The sequence below is a fragment of the Neoarius graeffei genome, chromosome 3, assembly GCF_027579695.1.
Source record: "Neoarius graeffei isolate fNeoGra1 chromosome 3, fNeoGra1.pri, whole genome shotgun sequence".
NCBI classification, from domain to species: domain Eukaryota; kingdom Metazoa; phylum Chordata; class Actinopteri; order Siluriformes; family Ariidae; genus Neoarius; species Neoarius graeffei.
The window spans coordinates 39,692,247-39,718,338 of record NC_083571.1 but is presented as its reverse complement, the minus strand read 5'-3'; the positions used below and the strand labels follow the sequence as shown (position 1 = coordinate 39,718,338).

At 44.0% G+C, this 26,092-nt stretch overlaps 1 protein-coding gene across 1 annotated transcript in view; it reads left to right on the top strand.

Moving 5' to 3' along the window:
• The window catches only part of ank2a (ankyrin 2a, neuronal), a 110,107-nt gene continuing 84,015 nt past the window's right edge, over positions 1-26,092 (top strand). The window contains exons 1-8 of the mRNA XM_060915646.1: positions 1-129; positions 15,199-15,336; positions 16,890-16,991; positions 17,078-17,176; positions 17,277-17,375; positions 22,322-22,420; positions 22,502-22,687; positions 25,693-25,716. Of these exons, the coding sequence (XP_060771629.1) occupies positions 1-129; positions 15,199-15,336; positions 16,890-16,991; positions 17,078-17,176; positions 17,277-17,375; positions 22,322-22,420; positions 22,502-22,687; positions 25,693-25,716 (876 nt within the window). The remainder of the gene's footprint in view (positions 130-15,198; positions 15,337-16,889; positions 16,992-17,077; positions 17,177-17,276; positions 17,376-22,321; positions 22,421-22,501; positions 22,688-25,692; positions 25,717-26,092) is intronic.

The window sequence follows — 26,092 nt, the reverse complement described above, 5'->3', positions numbered from 1 at the left end:
ATGGGGAGCCAGGACAGACAGCAGTCTTCAGTGAAATGGGCAGGAGCGGAGAGGAGGAGGGGCCAGGCAACCAGTAGCAGCAGAGTGGAGGGATCTGCCTGGTGTGTAGGGTCAGATCAGTCTCTGGAGGTATGTTGGACCTGACCCCTTGACTGCCGGTTAAGCTAGCACCAAGGTCTTAAATTTGATGCAAGCTGCAACAGGCAGTCAGTGAAGGGTAGTGAGCAGAGGGGTAGCATGGGAAGAATGAGGGATATTGTAGATCAGGCAGACTGCAGCATTCTAGATGAGCTGCAGGGGTATGGTGGCAGATGCTGGAAGGCCAGCAAGAAGAGAGTTGCAGTAGTCCATGTGGGAGAGGATCAGCACTTGGACCAGGAGCTGAGTAGGTGGTGAGGAAGGGGCAGATCCTTCAAATGTTGTAAGGGAGGAATCTGCATGGCTGGGTCACTGCAACGATGTTCACAGAAGAGGAGACTCTGTCATTGAACACCACCCCTAGATTCTTCACACTTCTATATACAGTCAAGCCAGAAAGTCTGCACACCCCTTTCACCTTCTCCACGTTTTATTATGTTAGAGACATATTCTACAATAGATTGAGTTCATTTTTTGTCACAAAATTCTCCACAAAATAGCCCATAATGACAAAGTGAAAGCAGATTTTTAGACATTTGTGCTAATTTATTAAAAATCAAAACGTAAAATATCATATGTATGCAAGTGTGCACACCCTTTGATATGACACCCAAAAGTGAGCTGAAGTGCATTTTGTTTCCACTGATACTGCTTGAGATGTTTCTACAACTTAATTGGAGTCCACCTGTGGTAAATTCAATTGATTGGGCATGATTGGGGATTGCCAACACCTGCCTATGCAGTATAAGGTCCCACAGTTGACAGTGCATGTCAGAGCAAACTCCAGCCCATGAGGTCAAAGGAATTATCTGCAGACCTCAGAAACAGGATTGTGTCAAGGCAAAGATCTGGAGAAGGGTACAGAAAAATTGCTGCAGCTTTACAGATCCCAAAGAGCACAGTGGCCAGCATCATTCATAAATGGAAGAAGTTTGGAATCACCAAGAATCTTCCTGGACCTGGCTGCCTGGCCAAACTGAGTGATCAGAGAAGACGGGCCTTGGCCAGGGAGGTGAGCAGGAACCCAAGGGTCACTCTGACAGAGCTCCAGTGTATCCTTCTGGAGATGGGAGAACCTTTCAGAAGATCACCCATCCAGGCAGCACTCCACAAATCAGGCTTTTATGGTAGAGTGGCCAGACGGAAGCCACTACTTTGTAAAAGGCACATGACCGCCCACTTGAAGTTTGTCAAAAGGCACCGAGAGGACTCTCAAACCATGAGAAACCAGATTCTCTGGTCTGATGAAACCAAACTTGAACTTTTTGGCCTGAATACCAAGTGTCACATCTGGAGGAAACCAGGCACCGCTCATCACTTGGCTAATGCCATCCCGACAGTGAAGCATGATGGTGGCAGCATCATGATGTGGGGATGGTTTTCAGCAGTGGGAACAAGGCAACTAGTCCTTATAGAGGGAAAGATGAATGTAGCTAAGTACACCGAGATCCTTGAAGAAAGCCTGCTCCAGAGCACTCTGGACCTCAGACTGGGGCCAAGGTTTACCTTCCAACATGACAATGACCCAAAGCACACAGCCAAGAGAACAAAGGAGTGGCTTCAGAGAAAGTCTGTGAATGTCCTTGAGTGGCCCAGCCAGAGCCCAGACCTGAATCCAGTTGAACATCTGTGGAAGGAGCTGTGTACCGATGCTCCCCATCCAACCTGGCAGAGCTTGCAAGGATATGCCAAGAGGAAAAATGTCCAGACACAAGTGTGCCAAGCTTGTAGCTTCTTTCCCAAGACGCCTTGAAGCTGTAATTGCTGCCAAAGGCGCATCAACCAAGTATTAGGCTAAGGTGTGTACAGATATGTAACCCCTAAATAACCTATTTTTGTCAGTAAAATAAAATTGCATATTTTCTAAAAACCTGCTTTCAGTTTATCATTATGGGCTATTTTGTGTAAAATTTTGTGACAAAAAATTAACTCAATCTATTGTAGAATAAATCTGCAATGTATGTACTTTTTAGAGTATATTCTTAATGTATGAAGTATTGTAGCGGGTTAGATTGCAATTGGGATGCAAGTTTTGTTTCTTTCCCCCGTCACACCCTGTTTTAGTTTGAATTATCTGTTTGAGTCAATAATTGTTCCTCTTTTTTTTAATTTGTATTGTAATGTATTTTTGGTGACAAATTCATAAAAAAAAAAAAATGGGCGGCACAGTGGTGTAGTGGTTAGCACTGTCGCCTCACAGCAAGAAGGTCCTGGGTTCGAGCCCAGTGGCTGACGGGGGCCTTTCTGTGTGGAGTTTGCATGTTCTCCCTGTATCTGCGTGGGTTTCCTCTGGTTTCCCCCACAGTTCAAAGACATGTGATTAGGTTAACATGAGGCAGCCTTGGGCTGAAGTGCCCTTGAGCAAGGCACCTGAACCCCAACTGCTCCCTGGGTGCTGTAGCATGTTTGCCCACTGCTCTGAATATGTGCGCGCGTGTGTGTGTGTGTGTGTGTGTGAATGAGTGTGTTCACTGCTTCAGATGGGTTAAATGCAGAGGATGAATTTCACTGTGCTTGAGTGTGCATGTGAGAAATAAAGGTTTCTTCTTAATAAGGCATGGAGAAGGTGAAAGGGGTGTGCAGACTTTCGGGCTTGACTGTGTATATATACAGTAGGTATATAGTGGATATAAAAAGTGTACACACCCCGTTAAAATGATAGGTTTTTCTGATGTAAAAAAAAATGAGACCGTGATAAATAATTTCAAAAGTTTTCCCACCTTTAGTGTGACCTATAACCTGTACAATTCAATTGAAAAACACACAAATCTGTTAGGGAGAAAAGCATAAAAAATAAAAAATGTACAATAAGCTGGTTGCATAAGTGTGCACACCCTTAAACTAATACTCTGTTGAAGCACCTTTTGATTTAATTACAGCATTCAGTCTTTTTGAGTAGGAGTCTCTCAGCCTGCCACATCTAGACTTGGCAATATTTGCCCACTCTTCCTTGCAAAAGCGCTCCAAATCTGTCAGATTGCGAGGGCATCTCTTGTGCACAGCCCTCTTCAGGTCACCTCACAGACTTTCAATTTGATTTAGGTCTGGGCTCTGGTTGGGCCATTCCAAAACTTTAATTTTCTTCTGGTGAAGCCATTCTTTTGTTCATTTTGATGTATACTTGGGGTCATTGCCATGCTGAAAGATGAAATTCCTCTTCATCTCCAGCTTTCTAGCAGGCACCTGAAAATTTTGGGCCAAAATTGACTGGTATTTAGAACTGTTCATAATTCCCTCCACCTTGACTAAAGCCCCTGTTCCAGTTGAAGAAAAGCAACCCCAAAACATGATGCTGCCACCACCATGCTTCACCATGGGTATGGTGTTCTTTTGGTGATGTGCAGTGTTGTTTTTGCACCAAACATACCTTTTGGAATTGTGGCCAAAAAGTTCAACCTTGGTTTCATCAGATCATAACACATTTTCCCACATGCTTTTGGGAGAGTTGATATTTTTTTTTGCAAAATTTAGCCAGACTTGGATGTTTTTCTTTGTAAGAAAAGGCTTCCGCCTTGCGACCCTACCCCATAGTCCAGACATATGGAGAATACGGGAGATTGTTGTCACATGTAGTACACAACCAGTACTTGCCAAAAATTCCTGCAGCTCCTTTAGTGTTGCTGTAGGCCTCTCGACAGCCTGTCTGACCAGTTTTTGTCTTGTCTGTTCATCAATTTTGGAGGGACGTCCAGTTCTCGGTAATGTCACTGTTGTCCCATATTTTCTCCACTTCTTGATGACTGTCTTCACTGTGCTCTATGCTATATGTAATACCATGGATTTTTTTTTGTACCCTTCTCCTGACTGATACCTTTCAACAATGAGATACCTTTGATGCTTTGTAAGCTCTCTGCGAACCCTGGCTTTTGCTGGAGGATGCAACTGAGTGTATGTCAGGAAAATCCGACTAGGACAGCTGAACTTTATTTGGGGTTAATCAGAATCATTTTAATTGATGGCAGGTGTGCACCCAAAAAGACTGAATACTGTAAGTAAATCAGAAGGTGCTTTAACAAAGTATTAGTTTCAGGGTGTGTACACTTATGCAACCAGCTTATTGTCACATCACACATCACATTATCTCTAGCCGCTTTATCCTTCTACAGGGTCGCAGGCAAGCTGGAGCCTATCCCAGCTGACTATGGGCGAAAGGCGGGGTACACCCTGGACAAGTCGCCAGGTCATCACAGGGCTGACACATAGACAACCATTCACACTCACATTCACACCTACGGTCAATTCAGAGTCACCAGTTAACCTAACCTGCATGTCTTTGGACTGTGGGGGAAACCGGAGCACCCGGAGGAAACCCATGCGGACACGGGGAGAACATGCAAACTCCACACAGAAAGGCCCTCGTCGGCTCCGGGGCTCGAACCCAGGACCTTCTTGCTGTGAGGCGACAGCGCTAACCACTACACCACCGTGCCGCCCCAGCTTATTGTACGTTTTTTATTTTTTATGTTTTTTCCTCTAACAGATTTGTTTGTTTTTCAGTTGAATTGTACAGGTTATAGGTCACATTAAAGGTGGGAAAAGTTTTGAAATTATTTATCGTGGTCTCATTTTTTACATCAGAAAAACCTATCATGTTAACAGGGTGTGTAAAATTTTTATATCCACTATATATATATAAGTGCGAAGAATCTAGGGGTGGTGTTTGACGACAGAGTCTCCTCTTCGGTGAACATTGTTGCAGTGACTCAGCCATGCAGATTTCTCCCTTACACCACCCCTAGATTCATCGCACTTTATATATAGTCAAGTTTATTTTTATAGTGCTTTTAACAATAGACATTGTCGCAAAGCAGCTTTACAGAATTTTAATGACTTTAAACATGAGCTAATTTTGTCCCTAATCTATCCCCAATGAGCAAGCCTATGGCGATGGTGGCAAGGAAAAACTCCCTCAGACGACATGACAAAGAAACCTCAAGAGGAACCAGACTCAAAAGGGAACCCATCCTCATTGGGTGATAACAGACAATGTGATTATAACATTTTTAACATGAAGTCATGAAACCCATGCAGACATGGGGAGAACATGCAAACTCCGCACAGAAAGGCCCTCGCCGGCCACGGGGCTCGAACCCGGACCTTCTTGCTGTGAGGCGACAGCGCTAACCACTACACCACCATGTCACTCTGGTTTGAAGTTGCCCTGCAAAATATTTTGGCACTTCATACAGTGGTGCTTGAAAGTTTGTGAACCCTTTAGAATTTTCTATATTTCTGCACAAATATGACCTAAAACATCATCAGATTTTCACACAAGTCCTAAAAGTAAATAAAGAGAACCCAGTTAAACAAACGAGACAAAAATATTATACTTGGTTATTTATTTATTGAGGAAAATGATCCAATATTACATATCTATGAGTGGCAAAAGTATGTGAACCTTTGCTTTCAGTATCTGGTGTGACCCCCTTGTGCAGCAATAACTGTAACTAAACATTTCCGGTAACTGTTGATCAGTCTTGCACACCGGCTTGGAGGAATTTTAGCCCATTTCTCCGTACAGAACAGCTTCAACTCTGGGATGTTGGTGGGTTTCCTCACATGAACTGCTCGCTTCAGGGCCTTCCACAACATTTCGATTGGATTAAGGTCAGGACTTTGACTTTGCCATTCCAAAACATTAACTTTATTCTTCTTCAACCATTCTTTGGTAGAAAAACTTGTGTGCTTAGGGTCGTTGTCTTGCTGCATGACCCACCTTCTCTTGAGATTCAGTTCATGGACAGATGTCCTGGCATTTACCTTTAGAATTCGCTGGTATAATTCAGAATTTATTGTTCCATCAATGATGACAAGCCGTCCTGGCCCAGATGCAGCAAAACAGGCCCAAACCATGATACTACCACCACCATGTTTCACAGATGGGATAAGGTTCTTATGCTGGAATGCAGTGTTTTCCTTTCTCCAAACATAACGCTTCTCATTTAAACCAAAAAGTTCTATTTTGGTCTCATCTGTCCACAAAACATTTTCCAGTAGCCTTCTGGCTTGTCCACGTGATCTTTAGCAAACTGTAGATGAGCAGCAATGTTCTTTTTGGAGAGCAGTGGCTTTCTCCTTGCAACCCTGCCATGCACACCATTGTTGTTCAGTGTTCTCCTGATGGTGGACTCATGAACATAAACATTAGCCAATGTGAGAGAGGCCTTCAGTTGCTTAGAAGTTACCCTGGGGTCCTTTGTGACCTCGCCGACTATTACACGCCTTGCTCTTGGAGTGATCTTTGTTGGTCGACCATCCCTGGGGAGGGTAACAATGGTCTTGAATTTCCTCCATTTGTACACAATCTGTCTGACTGTGGATTGGTGGAGTCCAAACTCTTTAGAGATGGTTTTGTAACCTTTTCCAGCCTGATGAGCATCAACAACGCTTTTTCTGAGGTCCTCAGGAATCTCCTTTGTTCATGCCATGATACACTTCCACAAACATGTGTTGTGAAGATCAGACTTTGATAGATCCCTGTTCTTTAAATAAAACAGGGTGCCCACTCACACCTGATTGTCATCCCATTGATTGAAAACACCTGACTCTAATTTCACCTTCAAATTAACTGCTAATCCTAGAGGTTCACATACTTTTGCCACTCACGGATATGTAATATTGGATCATTTTCCTCAATAAATAAACGACCAAGTATAATATTTTTGTCTCATTTGTTTAACTGGGTTCTCTTTATCTCCTTTTAGGACTTGTGTGAAAATCTGATGATGTTTTAGGTCATATTTATGCAGAAATATAGAAAATTCTAAAGGGTTCACAAACTTTCAAGCACCACTGTATATATCATCTCATCTCATTATCTCTAGCCGCTTTATCCTGTTCTACAGGATCGCAGGCAAGCTGGAGCCTATCCCAGCTGACTACGGGTGAAAGGCGGGGTACACCCTGGACAAGTCGCCAGGTCATCGCAGGGCTGACACATAGAGACAAACAACCATTCACATTCACACCTATGGTCAATTTAGAGCCACCAATTAGCCTAGCCTGCATGTCTTTGGACTGTGGGGGAAACCGGAGCACCCAGAGGAAACCCTCGCAGACATAGAACATGCAAACTCCACACAGAAAGGCTCCCATCAGCCACTGGGCTCCAACCCAGAACCTTCTTGCTGTGAGGGGACGGTGCTAACCACTATACCACCATACTGCCCACTTCATTCATATATATATATATATATATATATATATATATATATATATAGAGAGAGAGAGAGAGAGAGAGAGAGAGAGAGAGAGAGAGTATATAAAGGGAGAACATTGACAACTTGCCATTGTGGATAATAGTTGAAATAATCCTGACTGCATATTTGGGTAACAGTGAAATGAGCAGGCATGGGGAACGCATTTACTTAATTATTTAGCTTATTATTATTAGCTTATTATCTTTCATGTGAACATTTGTTCATTTAATTTAAAAACACGTTTGGAATAAAAAAAGTTATTGTCCAAAAATGTGAAATAGTTTCAATTATTAATTACCACATTATATATGTAATGCTTAATGATGATACAATATATTAACATATTTTAACACTTTGTTCCATTGGTTTTTGGTTAAAAATGAATGCCATGTGACCTCATCGACTGGATTTAGCAACTACTAACGCCTTTAGCAACTACAGTACAAATGCCTTTCGCAACTATTAATGTCTATATTGGTGACATGCATTGCAAATAAGCTCTTAGTAATATTGCTCTTAAGAGACCTCCTTACGAGTGAGTTCGGGAAAACCATGTACAGAGACAATGTCCATTGCTTAAGAGCATCTCTAAACTCGCTCTTTAGCCCTAAAGGGCAATGTTATCAGGAAACCTACTCCAGCACATTTAAGAAACTTTGATAGGAAGGGGAGAAGAGAAACCAGGTCGTAGTTCTGGACGACAGAGGGGTCTAGGGTGGGTTTTTTCAGCAGTGGGGTGATGTGGGCCTGTTTGAAGCTGGAGGAAAAGTATCTGGAGGACAAAGAGGAGTTGACAAGGGAGGTGATAAATGGGAGGATATTAGGAATGATAGTCTGGAGGACAGATGAGAGGATAGGGTCAAGGGCATAGGTGTTAGGATGTGAGAGTGCAGGAGCTGGGAGACATCAGCTGTGGAAAGAGAGGAAAAAGCAGGGGGGACAGACAGGGGTGGTGAAGGAGTTGTGAATGTCCACTATCTTTTCTTCAAAGAAGACTGCAAAGTCCTCTGTAGTGATGGAAGACTGAGGTGCAGCTGGTGGAGAGCTGACGAGAGAAGATAGAGAACAGTTGACAAGGGTTAGAGATGGATTTATGAATTTTGGAATGATAACATTTAATCTTAACTGTTGTGAGTGAAGTTGTGAATTCTGTCAGAAGGAATTGGTAGTGAGACAGTTTGTCTGGGGCTGTGGAGTTTCTCCACTTCCTCTTTGCTGCTCGCAGGCTGCTTCTGCTGGAGCGAAGGGTTTCAGACATCCAGGGACTAGGAGGAGAAGATGCTTGCTGGCCTGGAAACAAGAGGAGATCATGTGTTAAGTGATAAGAAGAGAGAGAACAGAGAAAATGTAGTAGATTCAGTGGAAAGATTGGAGAAGGATTCAAAGGGGGGAGGGAGGAGGAGACAGAGGAGGCAAGAGAGGAGGGAGAGAGGAAGCGGTGGTGGACTGTCACAGTGGAGGGAGGAGAGGAGGAGAGGAAGCAGGAAGGAAAATGAAATGAAGTAGTGGTGGTTAGCAACAGCACGTTCAAGCATCTTTGATAGGAATGGGAGAAGAGAAACTGGGTGGTAGTTCTGGATGACAGAAGGGTCTCGGGCAGGTTTTTTCAGCAGCAGGGTGAAGTGGTTTTAAGTCTTAAGTCTATAGTCTCCAAGTGAATTTAGGTACTGAATGGTTAATAAGACTTAAAGCATAAACTATTTTGAGCAAGTGCTAGGTTGTCCAAGTGAAATCATCCACATCCATCTTTAGGGTGTCCATGTGATAGCATCCACAGCAAACTCATGGAACATTTTAGGACAACCATGTGGGGCTATCCCCAGCAGCAGTGAGTGGTTCTCAGGTGAAATATGCTCCAATCAGAAGTAGTGCATCAGCATAGGCCAGAGAGGTCTGGAGGGCAGAAGGAGTCAGGATCCCTAGTATCTAGTAAGGGAGCAGTAGTAATATGTGTTTGACAGAGTGTGAAAGAACACAGATTATTTGAGCTAAAGCAGGGACTAAAAGGGAGAGACAGAAGGTAACAGACATAAGGATAAAATTTGACTGGGAGCAATGCAATGTGGAGAATGGGGTGATGTGGTCATATCTTTGGGTTCTAGTAAGGACTCTTGCTGCTATATTCTGGAATAACTGGAGTTTGTTTATGCACCTACTGAAACATCCGAACAGTAAGGTATTACAATAATCCAACCTAGAGGGAACAAAAGCATGAACAATTTTTATGCATCTTGTAGTGATATTTTTTTTTATCTTAGCACTATTTATAAGATGGAAGAAAGCTATCATAGTAATAAGATCTACATGGGCTTCAACTGCAAGAATGGAGTCAATAATCACAACAATGTCTTTTACTGTTGCATATGAAACAAAAAGGCCATCCAGAGTTACTATGTAATCAAGAAGCTGTAACATTTATGAGGCTTGTGGGAAACGCGGAACTGGGCTTGCAACAACACAAGGTGCGTTTATTCTCTGTTTACTTTCATGTTTTCAGTGACTTTAACTAGACACACACACACAGCACTGGATTGCTCATCTCTCTCTCTCTCTCTCTGGTGACTGGCTTTTCTCTGGAAGAACACAAGAGACACACACAAATAAAATGCCAGTAATCAGACACAGGTGAAACTCATCACATTACCTGCTGGTTCTACCTGATTCCTCACGACCCACAGCCAATGCTTGATCATGCCTCCACTGCCACACACCCCCACCACTCAATTCAGGCCAGGAAGCTATCCGGCCTGCAGCTGACTCCCCCCACTGGTGGGAGAGGTAATCCACCACCTCCATTTGTGCTCCTGGCCTTGTACCACCTTGAACGTAAAGGGCTGAAGAGCCAGATACCAACCAGTGATCATCGCATTGGCATCTTTCATGCGGTGGAGCCACTGGAATAGAGTGTGGTTGGAATAGAGAGTGAAAGGGCGTCTCAGCAGGTAATATCGGAAAGTGCCTGGCCCTCTGTTTGATGCATCAGTCTGTAAGAAAAAAAAAGGAGAGCAAAGTCAGGTGAATGCAACAGCAGCAGCCCCCCCAAACCAGTTTAACCTGGGCAAAAGCCTGTTCGCATGGCTTTGTCCACTGGACCGGATCTGGTGCCCCCTTTTTAGTGAGGTCAGTTAGCAGGCTGGTGATGTCCAAAAAATTAGGTACAAACCTTCTATAATAGGCAGCCAGCCCCAGGAACTGCATCACCCCCTTTTTGGTCTTGGGTCTCAGACAGACCACTATTGTTGCAGTCTTGGGGATGCACCTGCCCATGGCCCAGGTGGAAGCACAGATACTGTGCTTCCACCTGCCCAATTGCACACTTCCTTCGGTTTGCTGTGAGTCCTGTGTGCCTCAACAATCTCAGGACAGCCCTCAGATGTTGTAAATGCTACTGCCAATCATTATTGTAAATAATAATGTCATCCAAATAGGCAGCAGCATCTGCACTTTCTGGGCAGAGGATTCTGTCCATGAGCTGTTGAAATGTCATAGGGGCCCCAAGCAACCCAAACAGAGGTGTGACAAACTGGTGTAACCCAAACAGAGTGGAAAAGGCTGTTTTCTTGGGATATTTGAATCAAGGGTATCTGCCAATATCTGGGCAATTCCATGTAAATGTCAACCTCACCATGCAAAAATAAAGCAACATGTAATACATCAAAACCACTCCCAGAGATATCACCTAGGCCTGTACTTTACAGATGTGAATAAGTTGAACCAATTTGTAACCAACCTAATATGTCACTGTCAGTCTTTCTTTCTTATAATGTAAACCCCAAGCTAAAATCAACTTTGATCATGTACAATTCTATATTATTGCCACAAGCCACAGAAATGTATGCTAAAATCCACAAAACAGCAAAACAATAGCCATCCTAAATATTATTTAAGAACTTTGATAGTTTTAGCTGATATTTAGAGAGTTTTTCAAAGGGTTATGGTGGTTAAATTGCTGATTTTCTAAACATATGCCATGTCTATTTCAGACGTGTCACATCCATAACGGAATTTCGTCACATCCATAACGCTGACTTTTCCTTCCGAAACTCTGCATGAAATACAAAATATTTTAAACAAAGATTTTTTAATATTCACCTTGGACCCCTCTATCAAATGGATATCTCCATTTCGACATTAGGTTTACAATTTCACAGAGTTTGATAAAAATGTACAGTCACCCAAGAAAAGTGATACTTTTTCTGTCACATCCATAACGCATCTTTTATTGGCGTTTTCTGGCATGCCCTAGATGTACTATGGGAATTGTTCTTGTTCTATCACTTCTCCAGTATGGTACAGCCTTAAAATATGCAACACCTGTTTAAATACTGGGAGACAATAAAACATGCACTGGGTCATTTGTTGCCATTTTGAGTTCAAGTGTCACGTCCATAACGCTGGAATTGCTCATCTCTGAAACAAATCCAGTGTTGCTTAGAAGTGAATCACACCTAAACAATTGAGCAATTCATAAATGTGTCGCATCAGATATGCATCAAATTTAGACACTGTATTAACTTTTCTAAAGTCTACACAGAAGCAGAATGATTCATCAGTTTTGTGAACCAAAGCCACAGAGGTGCTCCAATCACTGTGCAACTCCTTGATTACCTCCACATTGAGCATAGCCTTGAGTTCATCCTGAACCACCTTTTATTTTTGTATTTGGGGAGCTGATATGGGCAGCTGGGTACAACCATACCTGGATGAGTCTGAATGTGGTGCTCTGTCAATTTAGTCTGATCAGGTAGAGGCAAAAACACATCAAAGAATTCCTTCTGCAACCTGGCAACATGTGCTCTCTGGGATGGCAAGAGGTGGTCTCCACAGGGGTGTGGAGTGAATTGGGTCACACTTTTTCACTTACTTCCAGTCCTAGCTCCTCCCTCTTGGGAACCACTACGTATAGCCAGAGTCACAGGAACCACCTTTGTCCATGGTTTAAGGAGACTGAGGTCGTGAATCTGAAGCGCACCACCTCTATCTGTTTGCCTGAAATTAACTTCGCTGATTCATCATATGATCTCAAAGAGTCTTTGCCACTTTGCAAGCAATTTAGAGCTTGACGTGGGTAGTAAAATGAGTACTTCATCTCCTGGTGCAAATTTCTGGAGTCCAGCCCCCATTATTCAGCTAGAATTGCCATTATTGCACCTGAAGCAAGTTCTCCTGGGTTAAGTGACTTAGTGTGTGGAGTTTTGCTCTCAGGTCAAGAACGTACTGAATTTCATTTTTAATAATAGAAGGTCCCTCCTTCCAGTGTTCCCTAATGACATCCAAGATGCCACAAGGCTTCTGACCATACAATAATTCAAATGTTGAGAACACTTTGGAGGCTCACGGGACATCTTGAACTGCAAATAAGAAGGGTTCCAAACACCTGTCCCAGTTTCTAGTGTTCTTGTGAATGAACTTACCAATCATGTTTAAGTGTTTGATTAAATTGTTCGATCATCTCATCCATTTGCAGATGGTAAACAGTGGTACAATTTAATCCCCAGTAATTCCATCCATCCATCCATTATCTGTAGCCGCTTATCCTGTTCTACAAGGTCGCAGGCAAGCTGGAGCCTATCCCAGCTGACTATGGGTGAGAGGCGGGGTACACCCTGGACAAGTCGCCAGGTCATTGCAGGGCTGACACAGAGACAAACAACCATTCACACTCACATTCACACCTACGGTCAATTTAGAGCCACCAGTTAGCCTAACCTGAATGTCTTTAGGGGAAACCGGAGCACCCGGAGAAAACCCAGGCAGACACCAGGAGAACGTGCAAACTCCACACAGAAAGGCCCTCGCCGGCTGCTGGGCTCGAACCCAGGACCTTGCTGTGAGGTGACAGTGCTAACCACTACACACACCCCCAGTAATTCATGAATGTAAAACATGAATGTTGTGCCTTGATCTTTCAGGATCTAATTTTGTAATTATGACTTGGGAGATAATGTGGAAGAGTGCTTCTGCAACACTACATGCAGAAATGTTGCATAGAGGCACTGCTCCTGGTATGGCATTACACAGTCCACTAAGACTAACACAAAGCAATACCCTTGTGCAGACCAATCTAATGGCTCAATGAGATCAACTTCAACTTTCAACTTTATTGTTCCCAGAAGGCAATTGGTTTTGCAGCAAGACATCAAAAACAGACATAGAAGTACATGAGACAAAGGACAAAGACAACAAACCACTAGGGGCACTGAATACAACAGCCTAAGAAGCAAGAGTGTTCCCCTACTGTCCCCTTTTGGCCATAATCAACAATTAAACTCAGAATTCAGTATCCATACCAATTCTTTCAAAAAAGGGGTTTCTGATCAATGGTAATAGACACAATGGTGCTTTTGGGGTGGTGGACAGATTCATCAGCTGACATTTTTAACATGCCATGTGCCAACTGTAAACATCGCTGTGAGTGCCTGGCCAATAGAAATAGAATTACATCACAAGTGGGTGATGGTTCAGTGTTTTATCCTGAGCTAAATGCCCTGCCATGGGATTATGGTGAGCCGCATGGAATAAAAGTTCCCAACGGCTCTTAAGGAACAACAACTGGGTCTTTCCTTTTCTGTTTGAGTGTCCTGCATCACTGGACATTATCTTTAATAACCAAAAAATATGGGTAGGAGAGTGCAACATTAGACTGGAGGTTTTGACCGCTGATTACTTTCACTTGGTCAAAAGTGTGCCTTAGGGTTTCCTCTTATGACTGCTCCACTGGGAAATCCCAAAGGGAAATCCCTGCAGAGAGTGAAGGGGTAGAGCCCTCCCCAATCTTGGTGTTCCCCTCACATGGAGCTGATGCAGACAGCCATGGGACCACCTCTCCAGATAATGCTACACTGGAATCCCCCGTGTTTCACTACAGCAGGACTGAGCCACAAATAAATGCTTTACTAATATCTTAAACCCTGGTCAATTAGTTCCCAGGATTAGTGGATGGGTGAGGTGAGGATTACATTATGCCTCCACATTATGCTTTTCACCCCTAAATTGGATAGTGACGGGCACCAGTGAACATTTGTGAACATTCCTGTGTACACACCTCGCCTTTACCAGGTGTGCATTTCTCAATACCCCACATTGAAACACCTGCCTTGGCTTTGACTTGGTCCTGGTGAGCATGTTCCACCTGTGGTGAGAGAGAGGGAGTTAGTGGTAGTATTGGCACAGAGGCACAAGTGGGTGATGGAAAACAGGGAGGAACACAGGTTAGTAGAGCGGGCTTTGGGGAAATTGGCTGCCTCTTCCATGGTCCAGGGAGAGAGGAGGAGTGTTGAGACACAAAGAGAGAGAGAAAGAGAGAGAGAAGGGGCGGGGTGCTTGCTTCCGGAAACATGTTTTACACCAGCCAGACTGCCTCCACCTCCTGCTGTGTGGTGGCACTGAACCCAGGATGATGTTCAGCTGCTGGAAGGAACAATCAACTGCTGGGTCCTCATCTCATCTCATTATCTCTAGCCGCTTTATCCTGTTCTACAGGGTTGCAGGCAAGCTGAAGCCTATCCCAGCTGACTACGGGCGAAAGGCAGGGTACGCCATGGACAAGTCGCCAGGTCATCACAGGGCTGACACATAGATACAGACAACCATTCACACTCACATTTACACCTACGGTCAATTTAGAGTCACCAGTTAACCTAACCTGCATGTCTTTGGACTGTGGGGGAAACTGGAGCACCCAGAGGAAACCCACGCGGACACGGGGAAAACATGCAAACTCCACACAGAAAGGCCCTCGCCGGCCACAGGGCTCGAACCCGGACCTTCTTGCTGTGAGGCGACAGTGCTAACCACTACACCACTATGCCGCCCCCTACTGGGTCCTGATAAGGTTATTGGTGTCACTCTCCTCTGTCAGCAGCCACCACAGGCAGGCATCTTGGAGCTGTTGAGTGAAGGCAAACAGATGGCTGAGCTCACTGGATGCCAACGTGCCAAAGTGTTGGCAATATTGTTCCAGGGTGCAGCCAAACCACTACAAGATAGCCCACTTCAGGTCTGGATACTACAGCAAGTTGGTGGCTGGAAGCTGCTGGGCTGTGAGCTGGTCTTCCCCCAACAGGAGTGGCAATTGACACACTACACATTGCAAGTTTGGCCATGAGCACACTCCAGCAATGCACTGAAACGGCTTTAGAAAAGCCTCTGGGTTGTAGAGCAGGGTGCAGTATGTAGTGTAGGGTGTGGTGCAGAGTGGGTTATAGAATGGGGTGTAGAATGGTGTGCAATGTAGGGTGTATGGTGGGGTGCATAGCAGGTTATAGATTGAAGTGTAGAATGGAATGCAGTTTGGAGTGTAGGGCAGGGTGCAGAGCAGTTTATAGATTTGAGTGTAGGACATGGCGCAGAGTCGGGTGTAGATCAGGGTGCAGAGCAGGGTGTACTGTGGGATGTAGGACGGGGTACAGAGTGGGATCTAGGACAGGGTGCAGTGTGGGGTGTACGGTAGAGTTGTAGAAATTTTTATCGAGTCGGGTGTAGGTCAAAGTGAGGTCTAGGGGAAGGTTGCAGAACAGGTTATAGAGTGGGGTGTGACGAGTACCTTCAGGTCTGTTTCTGGCTTTGTAGGTGCATGTAGGTGAACATCAATGTTTTAATTCTTGCAGCATCTATAGGAAGCCAGTGGAGGAACACAGCAATAGGGTGATGTGAAGAAAACAGACAGATACAGAAATCCATTTCCTACTCAGTTCCTCCTCAATTCCGTCTCCTCAGTTCCTCATCAGTCCCTCATCCTCCTCATCAGTGAATTTTCAGTTTAGCTTCCTCAGTTCCTCCACTTTCTTAGTTTCTCCTCATTTTTTCTCAGTCCTTTCTTATTCTTTCCATCGTTCCTCCTCAGTTGTTCCTCTTCCTTCTCAGCTTCTCAGTGCATCCTCCTCCTCAGTTCATCCTCACTTTCTCTTTCTCCTTAGTTCTTTCTCAATTTTTTAATCTTTCCTCCACAGTTCTCCTTAGTTCTTCCTCCTCAGGACCTCTTCCTCCTCATTTACTCTTCAATTCCTCTTTCTCCTCATATCCCCTTCCTCCTCAGTTCCTCCACAGTCCCTTCTCAGTTCCTCTGAGTGTGTGTGTGTGTGTGTGTGTGTGTGTGTGTGTGTGTGTGTGTGTGTGTGTGTGTGTGAGAGAGAGAGAGATGGACAGAAGATGTTTTTAAGTTCAGCAGCTCGAGGACGAAGGTTATCTTCTAAATAATTAATGATCAACTACTCAGGGCTTCCTGTAACACTCAGAGGGGAAGGGCTAATCAATAACACACAGATAGAAGAGTTTGTTATTGTGGATGAACAAGAAATACAACACAGCATTTTGCACTGCTAATGGAGTTTGTGTGTGTGTGTGTGTGTGTGTGTGTGTGTGTGTGTGTGTGTGTGTGTGTGTGTGTGTGTAGTTGGAGGTTGTTTGGTGTGGAGCAGTTAGGATGACTGGGGTGGCTTCTGTAATGACTATACACACAAAATTTCACAGTGTTACAATAAGACTTGTGCTTACTTTAGTGTGTGTGTGTGTGTGTGTGTGTGTGTGTGTGTGTGTGTGTTGTCTCTGCAGTCGGACAGTAACACCAGTTTCTTGAGAGCAGCAAGAGCTGGAAACATTGAAAAAGTTCTGGAGCTTCTGAAGGGAGGACAAGACATCAGCACCTGTAACCAGGTAAACACACACTTCATCTGCTCATAATCATAATGAAGTGAATATGTGAGTTGTGTAACATTCACAATGTGTGTGTGTGTTTCTAGAATGGGTTAAATGCTCTTCATCTCGCTGCTAAAGAAGGTCATGTGGAGCTGGTGGAGGAGCTGCTGGAGAGAGGAGCAACTGTAAACTCAGCTACCAAGGTTCAACACACACAAACACACACATACATACATACATACATACATACATACATACAGTGCCAGTTTAAATCTCTGTTCCTCTATCTGATTGGCTGTGCAGAAAGGAAATACTGCTCTCCACATTGCCTCATTGGCTGGGCAGAAGGAAGTGGCTAAGCTGCTGGTGAAAAGAGGAGCAGACGTGAACTCCCAATCACAGGTAAGAACTGCTCATTACTACCCACTGGCCAATCATATGTTGTATCATTTGTGATATTTTGGCATTTTAAAACAGAGAAGGTTGTATGTTCACTTAATCAGTCACATGGCCAATGCTGAACAGCCATATTAGCAGCATTAGGTGGGGTTTACATTAGACCGTATCAGCGGATCATCAGATTAACGTTTTTAAAACGATTAGTGTGCACACAGCAACACCAATACACGATTCGCGTGCACACAGCAACACCAATACACGGATACGCTCGGCTCCGCAGGCATCCTGCGCTCCAAATCACTCCGCCCTGAACAGCGAGTATCCTCTGGAGGGTGCGCACTCTGGCCCTGCGCAGCTCACAGAGTGCGCGAGTGAAGTGCACAAGCAGTGATTCGGGACTGAGCCGCTGTGTGTGTGATCCCAGCACATATCACTTACCACTTGCAAGTGGAAGGATGGCAAGCCTAAAGACAATCATAACTACACAATGGGCAGTATTTGCATCAGTATTTGCAGTATTTTCATACTTTTATACTCTTTAATGAAAGGTGATACAAGGCGGAAGTCCGCGCCGTTTTTCAGCAGTCGCGTCACATGACCAACGCCAGCGAATCAGGAAGGTGGATGTCACAGTGACGTTGTCCAATGACGACGCCAGCTAGAGCTCAGCACAGCGTATCCGCGTATTCTCAATGCTTACACAGCACCGGACCAGACACGATCTAGATTGAATACGTGGACCCTGGCGGATTCCCGTTTCCCGGCGTTTCCAGGCGTTTTAATGTAAACGGACAGTGCATCCGCGAAGAAAATGAGACAGATACGGTCTAATGTAAACTTGGCCTTAGTCAGTTAAATAACTGCTGTTAGTCAGTCATATGACCAGTGTTAAGCAGTCACATGACCAGCATTAGTTAATCACATGACCAACATTAGTCAATCAAATAACTGGTGTTAGGCAGTCATGTGAATGTTACGTATACAGAGTTGAGGCAGAAACCTATTAGTGGGGTAATCTATGCTGTCATATGGGACCAGGCAAATTGACCTTCTGTCACTGAGGAACCATATGGAGCCAGGCACTGGTATAGTGATCCTGGCATTGTGTGGCTTCTGTTTTTTTGTTGAATCCATGATACTATTCTGTAACGTGTACAGGAGGTAGGCATGATGCATTTGAAGGAAGAGTTTATTAAAACAAGCAAACAGATCCAATGGAGCACTTGCATGTGACGTCACAGCCGATCCAGATTGTGACAGACGCCATCGTGTCGGTCAAACGCCATATTCCGCCTTCTACTTCTGGTTCTACTTCTGCTTTTACTTCTACCTTTTCTTCTGGAAAACCCTACTATATACAATTCTACTACAACGGCTGCGGCTACAAGCTCTCCCTACCTGTGCACGTTTTTTATGTTTTTTGTGTGTATTTTTGCATGTTGTTCGTCTGTACCGGACTTCAATATCCACTACAACCGTATGGACTTACTGGACATTGGTTTCCAGCAGAAAATGACGGTTTGTAGCGATTTCCATCGCATGCACAACATTCCGGACGAGAAAAAAAAAAAAAAACATTCCGGACGAGATAGCGAGCGAGACCAGCGGGGTCTCCGTGGATTGTTATTGGAAGCAAAGCGAAGGAGGCGGTGCCGGGAGCCGAAGCAAAAGCGAGGCTGCAGAGCCGGCCTGTTGACTAAGCTCAGAAAACAGCTACTCAAACCTCCACTGCCAAGCCTCTACCTCTCCAACACCAGATCCATGTAAACAAGACGGACGATTTGGAATTACCTTATTCTATTCTATAATCGGCTGGTCAGTGCTATACTCAATACTTAAGTGACTTACCCATCCAATGAGGATTATTTTCTTGTTTACAAGATGCCACATCTGAGTCACTGACAAATCCTGAATTTCTGTAAAGAAAACTGTCCAGAGATTTATAAGCACGCAGTGCTTCACCACTGAACAGCGAGGGAAAGTTAATGAGGTAATCATACACGTCCGGGTATTCCGCTGGCAGTTCAAAATCCGGTCGTGAAAACTCCGTCCGGTAAGCCATAAGGGTCACAAATCTGTAGATTGTTTATTTTAGACATATATCTAGTTATCTGTTCATTAGAAAAATGAGCCGTGTAGTCCGTCAGTTGAAATTGATCCATTCTGTACACGAGTGCAGCAGTATTCAGCGGTGTTTTTGACCGACAAGATGGGGGTTGTGTACTTTCCGGTCACGTGACTGCAAGATCTCTATACGGCATGCAGAAACATGGTAATAAACAAAAAGTCAGGCTATCTTCAAACAACATAAACAAGAGCAGGCAGAGGGCAAAACAAGGAAACAAGAAACAAAGTTAGAAAAAAAGATAAACAATGGCTTGGTAATGACTGGCACAAAAACACAAAACATAATATTTTGCAAAATGTGTATGTATGTGAATTGCTTATATACAGAGTCTGTAATGAGCTGGAATGTGGAACCGCAAACCCGGAAGTAGCTGCTTGGCTGCACATGGTGTGCAGCGCGGCACTCAGAGCAAGGGAGAGTTCATGACAGAACCCCACTGAAGGCACTATTCCCAGAGCACCAATCAAGGCACCTAACTGGTTGACCTGGGCCTCTGGGCAAGCAGCAAATGTCCTTCCTGAAGCCAGGAGGTGGACCAATGACGTCCTCCCTGAAGTCAGGAGGCAATGCGAAGATCACATCCTTGCAGTCAGGAAGTGGAGTGATGATGTTCGCATCGAAGCCAGGAGGCAGATCGAAGATTTCTTCTTGGCAGTCAGGAAGTGGAGTGAAGTCGTCTTTGAAGCCAGGCGGAGGAGTGAGCACAGGAGCAAACGCCACCTTGTCAGCCTCTGGAGGGAACTATGGAGCAAAAGCCTCCCTGTCGGCCACCCCGTTACCACCAGATGGGGCTCTGGAGCAGCGGCTGCCCTGTCAGCCTCTGGAGGGAGCTCTGGAGCGAAATCAAAATCAGAGTTACTTTATTAATCCCCGGAGGGAAATTCAAATTTGCTACAAAGCTCCTGAATCAGAGAAGAACTAAACATGTCTAAAAATAGAAGATAAAATCATTTGGCAAAAAAATTAAATAAGTTCAATAACTTCAAATAAAAGCAAAATGAAGTGATTCTATATACATGATTCCTATATATACATATATTGCACCTGAAGTAAGAATACAGTATGCATGGTAAGACAGTGTACCACAGTTATACAGTGGCATTGTACAGCTTGACTGGTGGAAGTAGGAATGTAGTAGGAAGTAGGAACAGGTAGGAATGATTTCCTGTGTCTCTGAGGTGGTGTTTACATTAGACCATATCCGTATCGTTGTCGTTGCGGATGCACTGTCCGTGCACATTAAAACACCGGGAAACGACTCCACAGGCGGAACAGTTTGAATCCGCCAGGGCCCACGTATTCAACCCAGTACGTATCTGATCCGGTGCTGTGTAAACATTGAGGAATGAGGATACGCAGTGCTGAGCTCTAGCTGACGTCGTCATTGGACAACGTCACTGTGACATCCACCTTCCTGATTCGCTGGCGTTGGTCATGCCACGTTGGTCATGTGACGCGACTGCTGAAAAACCTTCTCCTCTTTAGTCCCAATGACACGGCGTCCCTGATTTCCATAAAGAACTTCAAATTTTGATTCTTATGCTCTCTCACTCTCTCTCACTCGCTCGCTGTCTCTTTCTCTCTCTCCCCTCTCTCTCACACTCTCTTGCTCACTCTCTCTCTCTCTCACTCGCTCACTCAATCTCTCACACACTTTATGTGCTTGCAAGTGGTGAGTGACTTGCACTGGGATCATGTGACGTGCCGTCTAATTAGTCATGTGATTAGCGTATCCGTGTATCGGCGTTGCTGTGTGCACGGGGAACGGTTTTGTTGCGGGCACAGAAATTTTGTGTGTGTACGCGAATCGTTTTAAAAACGTTAATCTGATGATCCACTGATTCGAAATAATGTAAACAGGGCCTCAGTTGTGCAGCGTGGAAGAATCAGCCGTTTACTGAACGTGCTCCTGTGGCTGATCAGCTCCTCATGTAGAGGGTGGGAAGGACAGTCTAAGAAAACCTCCCTGTCAGCCACCCTGTCACCACTAGAGGGGACTTTGGAGCAGAGGCTGTTCTGTCAGCCTTTGGAGGGAGCTCTGGAGTGGCGGCCACTCTGTCAGCCTCTGGAGTGTCCATGCAGGCTTCAGCCCCCTAAAAAACGTTCTGGGGTTTCTCCTTCCCGTGAGCTTGGAAGAGCCATTTAAGCATATTACCAAACATGGAGACTTTGAGTCATGGTTGTTCAACAGTGATTAAATAAGCTCAATGGCATGCAGGTCCAGTAAACTAGTATATCATGCACGCAATCCAGATGTTCTCTGTAGGCTTGGGTGACCCCAGGCTCTCATAAAAGAGCCTGCACTGCAACAGAACCCTATTAAAGGGGTAATCTGTGCCGTCAGAGGGGACCAGGGGAATCAACCACCTGTCATCAAGGAACCATATGGAGCCAGGCACTGTCACAAAGACACAGAATGTAACACATTGCAAAGTGTGTATGTGTGTGAAGTCCTTATACGTAGAGTCTGTAATGAGCTGGAATGTGGAACAGCTGCGTATAATTAACAGGTACATGCAGTAACCTGTGGGGCATCCTGGGAACTGAAGTCAGGACATGTAGTTCAGTGTCGCAAACTCAAAAGTAGATGTTCGGCTACACAAGGCATGCAGCGCAGCACTCGGAGTGAGGGAGAGTTCATGACAATGACTGGTATTAACCAGTCGCATAATCACTTCTGTAGTTCACACTGATTAAACCAGTCTGTTTATAAAGCATGAATAACTTGACTTGTTTTATATGAGTCAGAAAGAGACAGGTAATTCAACCATTTACACAACTGATTCTGTGTGTGTGTGTGTGTGTGTGTGTGTGCGCACAGAATGGCTTCACTCCACTCTATATGGCTGCTCAGGAGAATCACCTGGATGTGGTGCGCTACCTGCTGGAGAATGGAGGCAACCAGAGTACAGCCACCGAGGTGTGTGTTTACGATGGTATGTGTGATGGTATGTGTGTGTGATGGTATGTGTGTGTGATGATATGTGTGTGTGTTGTACAGGACGGCTTCACTCCGTTAGCGATTGCTCTGCAGCAAGGTCACAACCAGGTAGTGTCTCTGTTGCTGGAGAAAGACACGAAAGGGAAAGTACGTTTACCCGCACTGCACATCGCTGCCCGCAAAGATGACACCAAGTCTGCTGCACTACTGCTCCAGAATGACCACAATGCTGATGTCCAGGCCAAGGTCATATGCTCACACGCACGCGCACACACACACACACACACACACACTGCTGCAGTACTGCTCCAGAATGGCCATGTTATGCAGTATTTATGTAGGCTGTATGTAGGGTATATGCAGTGTATATTAAACCTTTTTATGTGACTGTAATGCTAATTAAGTTTAAGTGTAGTAATACCAGATAAACTTTTCTGTGTAAAATTAGGTTATACTCAGTCATAGCATGACAGTCCCTTAGAGAGTTACACTGCAACATGAGAATATGTTCTCACCTGACTGCAGAGCTTCTTTGAAGAGATGTCTGTAGGGTCTTCTTATTTAGTGAAGTCTTCAAATTAATTGATGAACTCAAATGACTCGGCTTACTTTTTAATGAATCACCTTCAAAGGGCTTTGGTTTATTCAAAGTATAAAGCCAACAGCATGTACCGTAATGTTTGAGTACAAATCAACATGAAATAAAAGTACAACCCCAATTCCAAAAAAGTTGGGCCAAAGTACAAATTGTAAATAAAAATGGAATGCAATGATGTGAAAGTTTAAAAATTCCATAATTTATTCAGAATAGAACATAGATGACATATCAAATGTTTAAACTGAGAAAATGTATAATTTAAAGAGAAAAATTAGGTGATTTTAAATTTCATGACAACAACACATCTCAAAAAAGTTGGGACAAGGCAATGTTTACCACTGTGAGACATCCCCTTTTCTCTTTACAACAGTCTGTAAACGTCTGGGGACTGAGGAGACAAGTTGCTCAAGTTTAGGGAGAGGAATGTTAACCCATTCTTGTCTAATGTAGGATTCTAGTTGCTCAACTGTCTTAGGTCTTTTTTTTGTCGTATCTTCCGTTTTATGATGCGCCAAATGTTTTCTATGGGTGAAAGATCTGGACTGCAGGCTGGCCAGTTCAGTACCCAGACCCTTCTTCTACGCAGCCATGATGCTGTAATTGATGCAGTATGTGGTTTGGCATTGTCATGTTGGAAAATGCAAGGTCTTCCCTGAAAGAGACGTCGTCTGGATGGGAGCATATGTTGCTCTAGAACCTGGATATACCTTTCAGCATTGATGGTGTCTTTCCAGATGTGTAAGCTGCCCATGCCACACGCACTAATGCAACCCCATACCATCAGAGATGCAGGCTTCTGAACTGAGCGCTGATAACAACTTGGGTCGTCCTTCTCCTCTTTAGTCCGAATGACACGGCGTCCCTGATTTCCATAAAGAACTTCAGATTTTGATTCGTCTGACCACAGAACAGTTTTCCACTTTGCCACAGTCCATTTTAAATGAGCCTTGGCCCAGAGAAGACGTCTGCGCTTCTGGATCATGTTTAGATACGGCTTCTTCTTTGAACTATAGAGTTTTAGCTGGCAACGGCGGCTGGCACGGTGAATTGTGTTCACAGATAATGTTCTCTGGAAATATTCCTGAGCCCATTTTGTGATTTCCAATACAGAAGCATCCCTGTATGTAATGCAGTGCCGTCTAAGGGCCCGAAGATCACGGGCACCCAGTATGGTTTTCCGGCCTTGACCCTTACGCACAGAGATTCTTCCAGATTCTCTGAATCTTTTGATGATATTATGCACTGTAGATGATGATATGTTCAAACTCTTTGCAATTTTACACTGTCGAACTCCTTTCTGATATTGCGCCACTATTTGTCGGTGCAGAATTAGGGGGATTGGTGATCCTCTTCCCATCTTTACTTCTGAGAGCCGCTGCCACTCCAAGATGCTCTTTTTATACCCAGTCATGTTAATGACCTATTGCCAATTGACCTAATGAGTTGCACTTTGGTCCTCCAGCTGTTCCTTTTTTGTACCTTTAACTTTTCCAGCCTCTTATTGCCCCTGTCCCAACTTTTTTGAGATGTGTTGCTGTCATGAAATTTCAAATGAGCCAATATTTGGCATGAAATTTCAAAATGTCTCACTTTCGACATTTGATATGTTGTCTATGTTCTATTGTGAATACAATATCAGTTTTTGAGATTTGTAAATTATTGCATTCGGTTTTTATTTACAATTTGTACTTTGTCCCATCTTTTTTGGAATCGGGGTTGTAAATAAAAGAAATAAAACGTATGTATAATGTGCAATTATATCAAAAGTAAACCCATGCAATACTAAGCATAATATCTGAAAGACCAAATAAATGTTTGACAGATAAACTGTCAGCAAAAGGCTTCTTATGCAAGCCTAAATACTGCAGATAATAAGACGCTCAGTTCTAAGCATCCTAATCCACACATTCTTGGGTTTTAGTTGTGTCTTTTATAGTTAAACAGTCAAGCATGATTAAACTATAAAGCCACAGAAGTTCTAGTTCGTGGCAGATTTTTGAACAGTAAGTGGAAATGAGCTTCCTGTTTTTAGCTTAATAAGCAGTATCATATATCAAGCAGGCGAGATTAAACTTTTTTTTATTTATTTTTTATTTTTAACCACAATCCCTTAAGTTTGTTTACTAAAGTGTAGACACCTTTCTTCTATTCAGCAGAATCTGCAGGTGCAATAATGCTCACACCTCTCGCACAAAGCTCATCATCACTCACAAAGTTCATTGCTCCAAGTGGAGAAGTCAGGCCATCAGTCTCCCTAGTTAATTTCAGGAGTCATTGGCAATAGGATAGCACCTCCAGTCATCTCCTGATTTCCACCAGCTTCCTCTGGTTTTCTTCACAAATCTGTCCGAGAGCTCTTTCCCTTTGGTTTCTGCTTTTTCGAGCTCTGTGATACTTCTTGGCTTCTCCTTGCTTCTGTCTTTTTACCTGCTTTGGGGTCTAAATGCACACAACTCATGACAGTATGCAGGGTATATGTAGGGAGTGTGTAGTGTTTATGTAAGCTAAATGTAGGGGGTGTGTTGTGTTTATGTAGATGGATGCAGAGTCTACGTAGGGTGTATATAGTGTTGTATAGAATTTATGTAGTGTGTCTGCAGGCTGCTAATCATAACTAAAGCTAACAGACATGTTTCTCCTCCTGTTGCTGCAGATGATGGTCAACAGGACAACTGAGGTACTGATTCTCCTTCAGACACTGTGCGCGCGCGTGTTTGTATGTGCACGTGTTCGTATGTGGGCGTTCATGTGTGTGCGTGTTCGTGTGTGTATATGTGTGTGTGTGTGCGCGCGTGTGAGCATGCTTATAGTTAAACATATTTCGCTTCACTGTTCTTTCTGTTCTTAGTTTGTTTGCTCATTGATGCATATTTACATGTTGCTCTGGTTTCTGTTTCACACGAAACACAGTGACAGGGTTATAGTAATGGTTTTATTTATATTCATATACATTTGTGTATCTACAATGATGTGCCAGTTTATTGGGTACAGAGCCAGTCTTCTGCAATGTGATAGCCAATAAGGTGAGAGGAGGCTGTTGTTTATCAACTGGA